This window comes from Fukomys damarensis, unplaced genomic scaffold (assembly GCF_012274545.1).
Source record: "Fukomys damarensis isolate Sample0158 unplaced genomic scaffold, DMR_v1.0_HiC HiC_scaffold_10, whole genome shotgun sequence".
In the NCBI taxonomy this organism is placed as follows: domain Eukaryota; kingdom Metazoa; phylum Chordata; class Mammalia; order Rodentia; family Bathyergidae; genus Fukomys; species Fukomys damarensis.
In genome coordinates, this window is record NW_022900922.1 from 23,838,337 (window position 1) to 23,851,045 (window position 12,709).

A 12,709-nucleotide genomic window follows, 5' to 3' on the forward strand; every position below is an offset into this window, starting at 1 on the left:
GGCCTTTTCATCCTCATTTGCCCTACTGTTTGCCATTGGTAAACTGGAAGTCTGTCCTTGTGTCTTGCTTAAGTCTTTTCTCATTTTAATTTTTGTTGTCAGACTGTCCTTGGTTTAATCTCTGGATTATCACCCAAATCTTCCTGATATAGTTGCACCCTAGCTTCTGTGTCTCTAACGACCCACAGACATTCTCATCTTCATAACATCAGAGAAAACAGCTCATCAAATCAACGGCAATGCTTTACCCCAACTGATACAATCAGCAACACATTAAGATCAAGCACAACTTGGACACTGACCACCTGTGGTAGTCACTAGTCTATCACCCTTAAATCATTTGAATTAAATTGAAATCAAGAAGCAGTCCAGAACATGTCTGCCATGAACAAAATTTCAATATAGTGTATTTACCATTTAATGGCTCAGACAGAGCGAGGATGCAAGACCCCTGATCTCAGTTAGCTGATGGCTGAACCCCATGACGCTGACTGACCTCGGGCTGCAAGGCCCAGATTGAGTTCCCCAACCTTCTGAATGGTTGAACTCCACAACGTTCTATTACAGGTTTCCCACGCCCTTTCTTTAAAGATGTTCAAAGTTGAGAACTCAGAAAAATACCCTTGATGACCACCTCTGTCTTTGCAGAGTGGGTCCAAAGACTTGCACAGTCAGGAGGTCTGAGAGTGCGGGGTGGGGGGTATAGGGGTTCAGGGGCACCTGCGTGGCTACCTTCCTGGCACTGGAGCTATGGCGGCTAGGTCGGGAGCAGGCGTGGTTCCTTAACCGCTCCTCTTCTGCCTTCCCTTTGAAGGTCCTCTTTTTTCTTTTTGTTGAGATCTCCTTTTATTCTTTATCCAGCGGTGTCCTTCGCTGGATCCCTCAATACTCAGATCCCTGTTCAGGCGCCACTTGTGGCGGTCCAGCTGTCGCAACACGAACATGCCTGAGTTGGGGAGTGAGGATTGAGAAAGGAAAGAACACTCAAGCCTAATAATATCGTTTCTTTAGGTGTGGTGGGGATTTTTTTAGCTGAATTCTATGAAAGTATAGAATTTCTCTGTAGCGACCTGGGAATAAAGCCTGCAGCTCTGTCACTTCCAAGCTGTGTTGTCAGTCACAAGATTTGACTTCTCTGAGCCTCAGTTTACTCCTCTGCAAAGGTGGAATGTTCCCAGTGAGACGTCCCCACTGCCTCACTCATCTGACCTGTTGGACCCTTGTCCTATAACAGGACTGGTTTGGATACCCAGTGTGGGCCAGCGTATTTAATCTACAGAACAGGCCGGTGAGGCCTACACTGCTGCTATTTCTGTATAAGGGAACAAAGGGCAGGGGTTGCGTTCCTTATCTGCAGTTAGGCAGCAGGCCCATGACCGACCGAGTCCACGCTCCCGATCCTCCCCAGGCCATCAAAGTGTTGGTGTGGATATGAAAAGGAGCTAAACTGTGAAAAGTGCCTTGTTAACTCCAGAGAACTATAAAACATTAGCCCCTATTACTACCAGAGCATTTATTATTTGATGTTTTGAGTAGCCATTCTTATATGTAATCTGACTAGAAAATAAAATATGCCAAAGCATATGAGGAAAATGTCATCACAACTGTATACAGCATCTTGCAATGCAAATAATAACACCCACTTACTTAGGTAAAGCATGTAAATGTTGAATTTTTTTAGCGGTGTGGAGACACTTGATACATGGCCCAAACATTCAGGCTCCACACCTGTGAAATAAAATTTTCATTTCAAAAAATTAATTACTCCACACTGTAACTACCTCACAAGTGCAAGGTTGTGATTCAATTCCAGTACCAAAAAAAAATTTTTTTACTCCATGAGTAAGGTTTATTGTTAAACTGAATATTAATTAGAACATGTGATATCAGAAATAGATGCATTTTCCTCCAAGGATAATCTTTGTTCTTGTTTTCCCTTCTCTTTCTGCTGTCACCCTTCCTTCACCTGTTCTTGGGAACCATCATCTTCTACAAATCCCAGGAGGTCTTCATTCCCTACCGGGAAAACCATCCTCTACCGGCTATGCTGGGGATCGAACCCAGGGCCTTTCACCTGCTTGGCAAGTGCTCTACCACTGAGCCATGCCCCAGCCGTGATTTTCTCTCTTATATTTACTCCCTAATGATCACTTTGTTACTTTCACTCAGTTATTCAACAAGTTTTTATTAAGTTCCTACTGTGTTCCAAATATGTACTGTGTCAGATGTCGGGGAAATAATTGAAGAAATTGTACATGAATTTGCCCCATTTAATTTTTATATTTTCAGCTCTTTTCTTGCTCCTAACCATTCTCATAAGTCTTGTGTCTTCTTTACATCTCCCATGTGTCACCAGTGTCCTTTATCAGCTACCGGAGACTTCTTCGTCTCCTTAAACACTGCATTTCTAAACATTCCTGGGGATGGAACCAAGGCTTCTTGTGTGCTGAGCAGTTGTCTACTGGAGCTGCCCCTCAACCCAGGGAAATACCATGTTTGTATGCAGAACTCAGTTTTGCTGAACATCTACAATTGTAGGTCTTTCTACTTGTGGAAGATTTTCTTGCTCTCTGAGGCTGGTCCTTCCTGGAACCTTGATTTACCTTGGTAAAATCCCCAAGGCACTGTGGACCAGACTGGATACCATCAAGGGTAGAGCAGGGGCAGCCATTACACTATGTGTAGCAGTGTCCCCAGTATTTAGCATGTCCCATGTTTAGCCCAGAGGAAGAGCTTAGTAAATATTTTTTAATAAATGAGAGCAAACCGTATACAGAACATGGGAAATACATGGTTTCTGCCCAGGCACCTCCACCTTATCTGTCCTTAGATCTAGAATCCATCTGAGTGGACTCCAAGCTGGACTCAGGCCTGGCCAGAAAGGAGCCAGAGGCCCCATCTGGTGATCTAATTGGGGAGCCAGCTTGCTGTGCTCAGAGTCTGTTACCCCTCTAGTTCACCCAGCCGGGTGTATATATGTGAGGTCATAGCCCCAAGTATTCCTGGGGACATGCTGGCCTTTGTTAGCAGAATAATTACTGACTTTGAAACAGTAGAAAGAAAAAAACCACTTTATCTTTGCACCAAGACTTGGTAGGTTAGTGGTTAGTCTCAGTGCTGTCATCAGTACTGCCTCAGGATTCAGCATCTTTTGCTTGCATTATCCACCGTCAGGATCTGATGTGTTCTCTGCTGTGACTCACATCTGTCTCCTAAAGGAAATCAGTGGTGCACACCTTTCTCACTTTTCTGAACTTTTTACTGGAAATTGAACCCCAGGAGCACTGAGCTATATCCCCAGCCCCCACCCCCCCTTCTTCTTGAGACTGGGCCCAGGCCGACCTCAAACTCCTGCTTCAGCCTCCTGAGGAGTTGGGATTACAGGTGAGCACCGTCGCACTTGGCAATGTTTTCTAAATTTCTGACGGATTTCAAGGCCTCATGTCAAAAAGAATGAAGCATTTCAATCAAGGAAACACCACCAAGGCAGTCGACTGATCTCCTCCACAGAGACAAGTTTCTTATTCCCTCCTCTTAAGAGCAAGAAGCAGAAAGTTAAAATACAAAGGATGCATCTTGGAAATTTGCCTCAGTCTGGCTCTTTTGCTTCCCAGGAAGAGAGATCCACTCCAATTCACTCTGAATTGGAGGAGCTTATGTAGAAGATGTGAAAGGGAATCACAAAAGCTAAATCCTGAGTGCTCGCTGTGCACCAAGCAGTGTTCTAAGTGCTTTGTGTGCCAGCTCTGAATTCTCACAACAGCTTCTGAGCTGGTGACTGGTCGCATCCGCCTCACGGTCCTGCATTGGTGGGGCTTGTTAGGGTCAGGTCCCACCTGTGAGCCGAGACACGGCAGGGAGACAGTGTCACCTCCTCCCTGAGACACTGCTGTGAAGAATTACTCCTACGAGTCACGGTTTATCCCGTGCCTGGAGAACTTTCATCTCAGACCACCTTGAACTTTTACCTGCATGGTAGTCTTGTCTCTCCAACTAACTGAAGAAGATAGTTGTGCTCCATACCTTTTGCCTTCAACCCCAGAGAGCTCCCAGCGCTGGTGAGACTGAAACATCCCAGGCCCCAGCAGACCTGCTGAGCCAGTCTGGAGTTTGGAACTCGGGCATCTTCCTCCAGCGAGTGCCTGGTATTCTGGTAGCCAGTCAGGCCTGGGAGCCACTGCCCCCTGAACACAGAGATGCATGGCAGTGCCCCAGGAAGTACAAGTCTGAGGTCAGCCGGCCCCTGAGTACCACAGCCAGCTGGACTGAGCCTCTGTGTCTTCCTGTGATGTCTTTCAAGTCTGACCAGCCCTGGGAACAGACTTCCACTTGGCTCCCCCTCTACCAAGCTGCTCCCCTTGGCTTTTAAGACAAGAACCAACTTCATGCAGTTGTTAGAATTAAACTCAGTACAGTAATGCTTCAGTTTACAAACTTAATTTATTCCACAATTCTGGAAAAGAGGCTGCATTTGTGTTCGTGCGGGAAAGATGGCCGCTGTCCTGTTGATCTCCTGCTGCAGGGTTCGGGAGTGAAAACAAAATTTTCCCAAACGTTTCTGCTTGTGAGCCACACTGTTACAAACAAAAAGGCTCATGAGTCAAGGTGCCACTGTAGTGTTGAAGAGAGTAAATGCTGGCTCCCTACCCTTCTCAGCCCCTCCAACCTCTGTCTACAGAGAGAAATATAACAAAGACCTTTTTGTGTTCTTTTTAGCTACGCAGATACAGTGCTGTACCTACTGAGAAAAGGGTTTCTCTACCTCATGTCTGTTTTCTCTTATGATCCAACACAATTTGAAGGTAAAGCTGCTTATTTTTCTTCCTGCCTTTTTCCGTTTTCCTATGTCCTGATTTGATTCTACAAAATGGGTAAAAATTCTTTTATCCTGATTTATCTCATAGGAAACGTAGTAGTAATATACTTGTACACCAAGATACTTCTATTCGGGGCAAATGGGAGCTATAGACATTTTTGTGTACACACAAATGTACCCTCATAGGAGGACAGAGGGACTGGCAGGAACATCTCTGCCCTGCTGTTTTGTAGTTTCTGAAATTTTATACTTTACCCATTGCATTTCATTGGGACTGTCTTTGCTCTGATGTTTTCTTCTGGATTTGTTTTGTTGAATTTGGACAATGACACCCCCCCCTTTTTTTTTTTACTTTGTGCAGGGGTGGAGTCCAGGGCCCAACCATGTCCTGCTGAGCTATGCCCCACAATCTGGCCACTGAAACTTAGCATTTGTCATGGCTGGACTTTTCTTTTTAGGGAGAAATAACAAACTAAATACATAAAATTTTAATTTGTAGAATCTCCTAGTTTGATTTTTGATTTGTTTTGTTTTGTTTTTGGTACCAGGGATCAAACTCGGGACCTTGTACTTGTGAGACAGGCAGCAGCACCACTGAACTAAATCCCCGGCCCCCTAGTTTGATTTTTAATTAAGATTTTTAAAAAGTGTGTTAAGATTTATATGTTAGTCTTTTTTTTTCTCTGTTTGAATAAATCTAGTTTTAAAAGCTCATTAAAAAATGAGAACTAAGAGCGAGGACTTAATGGTGCTGAGCCTGCCTCATAAGCGCAAGGTCCTGAGTTCGATCCCAAGTACCGAAATGATAAGTAAATAAGAACTAGTGTTCCTACTTAATGGCAGAAGTTAGCTCCGCTGATCTGACTTAAATTCCATGTGTGGACAGGAGGCCCGGGAAGGAAGATACAGCAGGGCTGTTTAGGGTGAAAACTCAGAACTCTGCTGTCTCCAAAGGGCAGAGAGAAGGTTCTTCTCCAGGTCCCAGGGCAGAGTGGGAGGAGCACACAGAATTGGGTCAGAAGTGCTGGAGGCAGAAAACCAGGGCCTCAGAGAGTGGAAACCCCAGAGGAACTCACTAGTGGACTCCACTCTGATTTCAATGTGCAGAGTCCCCAGGCTGGCTCAGGCAGCAGTTCCATCTGCAAATGTGACTACTTCTGTCCCCTTAATAAGCCAGTTTACTTCTTTGGTATGAGATATGCAAGAGAGAGAGAGAGAGAGAGAGAGAGAGAGAGAGAGAGAGAGAGAGAAGGAGGCTATTAAAGTCTAGGCACAGTGGTACACACCTATAGTCCCAGCACATGGGAGGCTGAGGCAGGAGGACTGCCACAAATTCAAGTCCCCTTGGCTACACAGCTCAAGGCCAGCCTGAACTACATGGCAAGAGTCTGTCTCGGAAAACCAGCACCCCCCAAAAAAATCAGAAGATCATTTTGCATCCTCACCTGTTTGGTTGATAAGTTGTATATAGAATAAGCAAACCTAGATCACGAGGTTGTGGAAAGCTAGGCCCAAAGGATTTATTTCTCTTTAGAACTAAAGTTATAGAAATTATTCTTTACTACATTTCTCTTATTCCTAGGCCCACCATTTTATGTTCCAGATTCTGAAATCCAAGCACTCTTTGGTAAGTTCTGCTCTGACTTTTCCAGTGAAGTCAACACTGAACTGTTCTGAGCTGTTAGTGGCTATTAGTGTATATAACTAAAGTGTATGCAGTTTAAAAGATAGAGCGATTTTACTGAAGACCATTTTATCCAGAAGAGGGACCAGACTCTGTAATATGCCTTTTTAGGTGAATATTTTCTGTTAAAGACATTTGGACTTTTCCAGAGAGGCAATACATTTATTTTTGCACTTGGGAGTTAGAAGTGATAAAAATAATAATTCAGAGTTCAGGAAAATTGGGGCTCAGTACTTCCTCATTTTCAGTGAAAAAAAAAGGCCTTCAGTGCATGCTGTTTTTAAAATCAATTGAAGTATTTTTAGAACATTTGTCACAATATTCTAACCTATTGTCTTTTCTTTTTGTTTTAGGTACAAAGTGTAATATCCATTGCCTTGAAAAGGTCGATGCTATTGAAAAACGAAAGAATGAGAAAACTGAGTATTTTTTGGAAAAATTATATCTACTTACAGAAAAGTAGCTGATGTATCAATAAAATCAAGTAACATCAATATGTTTTTAAGCTGTTGAGCAATTGAAAATTATGCTAAGGCTTGAAAATACAATGGATGATTTTTTTTTGTTTTTGTTTTTTGTTGAGACAGGGTCTCACTATGTAGTTGAGACTGACCTGGAAATCACTATGTAGCCCAGGCTGGTCTCGAACTCACAGCGATCCTCCTGCCTCAGCCTCCCGAGTGCTGGGACTATAGGCATGCGCGCCACCACACTCAGTGCTTGGATGATTTTTTTAAAGCTCTTTCAAATCATATAAATCTTTGTCAAAAATGTGTATAACTTTTCAGAAGAAAACACATACTAACATGTTAAAGTAGATCTTTGGAGAGAATTGTGTGGCCATGTCTTACAAATTGCAAGAATTTTTTATAGTTCTCATATGTTTCTTATTAACAGAAAAATGAAACACATATAACTTAAAGAAATAGACAAATCAAAAACTGACCTTTATATGAAATTTAGAATCATTGAAAAATTATAACACTAATAGGTTCAAGGTAGCCCAAAAATTATGTAAAGGATTAGCTTTTACTATAGACCTTCATCTTATATGCTAATCCTAGCACCTGTTTGCATGTTTTTTCCATATATAATTTTATATGTAACTGAATAAAGAAATAGATAAAAATTGTAATTAAGCCAGCCTATATAGAACAACATATTTTTCCCAAACTGCAAGAATAAAGTTTTTCCAAGTTTATCAGTTTTTTTTTCTTTTAATCTAATCTTGTTTTCATGAGCAACTGTTTTGAAGTATACTTAGGGCTGGATTCAAGTCTGTTCATTAAACAGTCAGATTTTGTGAAATCAGACAATCTTCTCAACACTGCACTGCCTAATATCTATATGGATTATATTACTTAGTGCATGTCATTAGGATGATGTGTATTTTAAAAATAAATTTGTGGTGGGGCATGGTGTAAGTCTAGCACTTGTAAGTCTAGCTACTTGGGGGCAGAGGCAGGAAGGATCACAAGTTCAAGGCCAAAACCTGGGCAACTTATCAAGACTCCAGCTCAAAATAAAAAGTAAGAAAGGGCTGGGCATGTAGTACAGAATGGGCCCCTGGGTTCATGTTCCAGTACTATGCAAGAAAAAGTGTGTGTGTGCGTGTGTGTGCGCACACACACGCACACACACACACACAGGTGCATGTGGTGGGTTGAAGGTTATTCCTAAGGAGATTTTTAGAACCCGTGAATACTGATGAAGTTGTGGGCATTTTCCCTAGAGATCAGCCTTAAACGTGACACTTTGTAAAATTCCTTAAAGTTCAGCGTGGTTGACCTTGAGGGCAACATTCAGGAGCCACATCGGTCTGTTCTACCTCATCTATATTATTTGGAGGCTGAGTCAGGAGGGTCTCTGGGTTCACCTTGACTGCTGCTTACCTGAGTCTGCCCCCCCCAAGGGGCAGGGGCAGAGATCCTTGACCTCAGGTCAGGAAAGGCCACTTGGCTGCTTCCCTTTTCATCCTTTGGCGGCACTGCCCAGGCTGACAAAGGTCACACCACGCCCGGACACAGTCTGTTTCTGCTGCTCTGTCTGGAGCTGTTTTCTGTGACTTGTGTTTTCTGTGACGGGATCTTAAATGATACAAATGAGATAGTGACATAAATAAACAGAAGAGTCTTAAAGTCGAAAAGAAAGTCTCAAGGAAAAGCAGGCAAGTCCTATCCCTAGAGACAATGGCCGCCAAGATGGCGATCACCTCTCTCTTCCTCCTTTCTGTCTGCACGCACGGGTTCTTACAAGGTCAGGATCACATCACAGGCTCTGCTTTGCGTCTCAGCTCCCTCCCTCTCCATTTCACCAGCCTTTTCCTCCCCTCATAAATATTTTCCAGAAACAGTGTTAGCCTTTTCTCTTTTAATGGTGCGGGGAAGCCTGGGTCCTACCCCAGCTCCCCACCCCACCGAGATCCTCCCTCCCTCGCCTTCTCTTTGCCTCCCCTTCCTCCTTTTCCTTTTTCCCTGTGCTGGGCTCCACGGTGCAGTGAGGAGCAAGAGACTGTGGCCCTGTTCATCTCTGCCGAGCCTCGGGAGAAAGCGGGACAGGCACTGCTTCTCCGCTTCAGAGAAAGAAGGACCGGAAGGGGTGTGCTGGGGCGACGTCCTCAGGAAGGCAGCAAACGCCGGGGACCACGATCGCCGGGACGTCCTGCGAGGAAGCCGGCTCAAACCTACAGGGCTTTAGTTCTCAAGGTGCACACTTGAGAAAACTTAAGTTCTACAAATTTAGGAATCAAATGTGCGGAAGTTATATTGCCACATTTCACTCGTACCGTTGGGTTTTTGACAGTGGCTCCTTCGGGCAGGTAATCTGTGTATATTTTGGGACCACTGGACCGTCCACCCACCGACCAGCTGGTCTCTACGAGCGTCCTTAGCAACGCTATGGCGCGGCCTTTTCAGGCTGGCCCAGCCAACAAAGCCGGTGGGGCAGTACCACTGCTTGCCTCGCGGCGGCAGCAAAAGATAAAGAAGGCAGAGAAAGGACGAGGAGGAAGGGGACGGGCAAGGGGAAGGAAAAAGGGAAAAGGAAGAGGAGGCGGGTGCACTGGGTAGGGAGCCTCCTGCCCCTCCGTGCAGCAGTCGCTGGCGGGCTCTCACTAAAGGGCCGAAGGTCCGCCTTGAGCTGGGGTCGATCAGTACTTTTGAAAGTGTTAGAGCAGAGACAATGTAGCAGCAAGGCAGGAACAGCTGCACAGGTCTATAACCCTCGCAGTCTGGGAGGCTGAGGCGGGAAGATCACAAGTTTGAGCTCAGCCTAGGCAACTTAGAGACTTAGCCAGACACGATCTTAAAAGGAAAAAAAATTAACTGAGGATGTAGTTCACAATGAAGGCCCTGAGTTCAATCTTCATTACCTCTAAATAAATACATAGCTGGAGAAGATAGTATCTCATAGCACAGATTTGGTATAGAATTGTGCTGTTCCAGGCAATATCTCCACCTCCCTTGAAAAGGAGTTCATCTGTGATGCCATGTGCTGTGACTGCAATATGCACACACAAGAGTGCAAAGTATCTCATTAGTATTTCACTGTGATTACAGTGAATAAAGAGAATGTCTTAAGGCATCTTGGGTTAAGTAAAGTATACAATTAAGTTCACTACTTTCTTGTCACATTTACAAATGTGATTGTAGTGTCAAAAGAATAATACTTAGGGTTAAATAAAATATACAGTTAAATTGACTTCACTAGCTTCTTTTTACTTTTAAAATGTATTACTAAAAAATTTAAGGCATGATGTGACCCATTATATTTCTTTTCTTTTCTTTTTTGGTACCGAGGATTGAACTCAGGCCCTTGTGCTTGCAGGGTACCCATTATATCTCTATTAAAAATAGTTCTAAGGGCCGGGGATTTAGCTTTAGTGGTGCTGCCACCTGCTTCACAACCACAAGGTCCTGAGTTCTATCTCCAGTAAAAAAAAAAAAGTTCTAAAAATTCTCCACTTTTGATGTGTTCTAAATGTGTTTCTTGACTTAAAAATATCTTCTGAAAGAAATTTTCATTGGATGTGATTCTTCTAGAGTGTATGCTGAGATTATAATGCTGGTTATTGTGTTGTACTAAGTAGACAATCTTTGAATCCTATAACACTTGATGAGAAAAATGTCCTTTCTTGTCTCATATTAAAGCTTTCTCTAGGGATGTTTTATTTTATTTGTGGTACTGAGGAGTGAACCCAGGACCTTTGCCTTATTTTTAATTTTGAGGCAGAGTCTCGCTTAATAACTAAGTTGCCTAGGTAGGACTTGAATTGATTCTCCTGCCTCAGCCTCCCATGGTGCCGGGATATAGGTGTGAGCCACCATGCCTGGCTTCTCCAGGGTTCTTAACAGGGGGACAGAATTCCATTTTTTCAGGAATCTAGTGAGGAAGAGGGCGAGTCCTTGTGATTCTGATCACAGAAGACCTGGAATTATCTAACATGTGGTTTTGCCAAGGATGTTGCTCATATAAAACACTTGGGGAAGGAAGGGACCTGGGCACAGGGCTTTTAGTAGCACAGGGATCTAGAGAGAGATCATGCTCAGTGCTGCTCAAAGATTTCCCAACATATGATAAGATTCTCTTCACTTTCAGTCTTCACTGAGATGGGCAGACTTGAACTAGGTGTCATTTAAAGGACTTGGGTTCTCAAGCATGGGTGTCTGTCACAATCCCTAGACAGAGTTCCAAAGCCTGCAGCAGCCTAACTACACCAAGGGCCATTTGTTTCCTTTGTGGGGAAAAACCTGCCGCCCATGGGAATAGTTCAGAGAGCAAGCTCTGTCCTGAAACTGCCTGGCCTGGAAGCGAAGCTCAGCCACTTCCTAGAGAGGATATTTAACCTCCATAAACTCTGTTGTAGGAGGGCAGTGGTGAAGATAACACACACATGCAGGATTGCCATGAGGTTTGTGAGAAAGACAGGAGCAGAGCAAATGCTATAGCTATATGTACTTCAGGCCAGCTTTAAATTCACTGTGACGCAGACTGGCCTTGAAGTCGTGGCGATTCTCCTGCCTCAGCCTCCCAAGTGCTGTGATTACAGGTGTGTGCCACTACACGTGGCTATAGTCATCATTACTAACAGCTTTCTTATTTCACATTTTCTCCTCCAAAGGGCATTCCCATCTCACAAACATTTGCCTAGTGGATTTCTCATACTGTCCTCTTAACATTTCTTCTTCCATATGCAAATTCATTCTATAGGCGGTCACTAAACAACCACTTTACTACAGTGTAACACAACATGGCTGCTCAGGCCCTGGCAGTGTAACGTGTCTGTTTTCTCAGTCTGATCCTAAGTATCATGAGGGAAGAGACCACATGCTCTACCTGGCCAGCCCTGGACCCAGCACCCAGCACTGCAGCCTGGAGTCACTGTTGGACGCCAGCCTCAGAGGACTGGGTTCTAGTTTTTGCTTTGTCGCTTACCAGGGTGAGAAATGAGGAGCCACCCAGACAGGCATGGTGATTCAGACCTGTAACCTCTGTACTCTGGGAAGCTGAGGCAGAAAATTCTTAGGGTTAAGCTCTGCCTGGGCAACTCAGCACGACCCTATCTCAAAATTTAACAAATGAATGGATTTAAAAAATACAGTATGGCATTTGTACACAATGGAGTTAGTCTGCCATAAAGAAGGATAAACGAGTCATTTGTAGGAAAATGGATGCACCTTGAGACCATAACGTGAAATAAAATAAATCAGACACACAAAATTAATTATTACGATTTCTCTTACATGAAAAATGCAAAGTATAAATAAAGAGCAAGACAAAAGGTAGATAATAGGAAGTACAAATGCAAAAGGGCCAAAAGCTAGAAGAAGGGAGAGGGAAGAAGGAAGGGGGGAGGGGATGAACGAAAGCACTGATTGTCGTGTACCTGTGCCAGCTCCCCAAGAGCAATGTAATCATTACATATGCAAGTAAGTGCTAGTAAAACTAAAAGGAAAAAAGGAAAAGGGGTTGTGTGAAGGTCCAGGCTCAACGCCAGTACAGGAAAGGAAGGGAGGGATGGAGGACGGAGAAAAAAGGAAGCAAGCAACTCGCTTGCCCTCAGTGGGGTTTTCCTCGTCTGCAGGTGGAGATGGTCCCCACGCTTCTGCTGTTTGCACAGGCGCAGGTAAACTCTTTCTACAAACGTTCATGGCCAGGTCCTCGGGAAACAGCGCCGCGCCCGCCCGCTAGGGGGCAGCAGCTCGCGCCCG

General features: G+C 44.1%; 2 protein-coding genes and 1 long non-coding RNA gene across 6 annotated transcripts in view; 2 read left to right on the forward strand and 1 right to left on the reverse strand.

Moving 5' to 3' along the window:
• The window catches only part of Tpmt (thiopurine S-methyltransferase), a 23,273-nt gene extending 16,161 nt beyond the window's left edge, over window positions 1–7,112 (forward strand). For all 4 annotated transcript variants that reach the window (XM_010622917.2, XM_010622920.2, XM_010622918.2 and 1 more), the window contains 3 exons: window positions 4,717–4,802; window positions 6,399–6,443; window positions 6,854–7,112. In XM_010622917.2, the coding sequence (XP_010621219.1) occupies window positions 4,717–4,802; window positions 6,399–6,443; window positions 6,854–6,963 (241 nt within the window). In that variant the 3' untranslated portion in view covers window positions 6,964–7,112. The remainder of the gene's footprint in view (window positions 1–4,716; window positions 4,803–6,398; window positions 6,444–6,853) is intronic.
• LOC117285467 lies at window positions 4,462–9,500 on the reverse strand. Its single transcript, XR_004516522.1, has 3 exons — window positions 9,286–9,500; window positions 8,393–8,587; window positions 4,462–4,574 (listed from the first exon to the last, which is right to left on the reverse strand). It is a non-coding gene; the product is annotated as an uncharacterized LOC117285467 (long non-coding RNA).
• Window positions 9,501–12,588: 3,088 nt separating this feature from the next.
• The window catches only part of Nhlrc1 (NHL repeat containing E3 ubiquitin protein ligase 1), a 3,283-nt gene continuing 3,162 nt past the window's right edge, over window positions 12,589–12,709 (forward strand). The window contains exon 1 of the mRNA XM_010623087.3: window positions 12,589–12,624. Within this exon, the coding sequence (XP_010621389.1) occupies window positions 12,589–12,624 (36 nt within the window). The remainder of the gene's footprint in view (window positions 12,625–12,709) is intronic.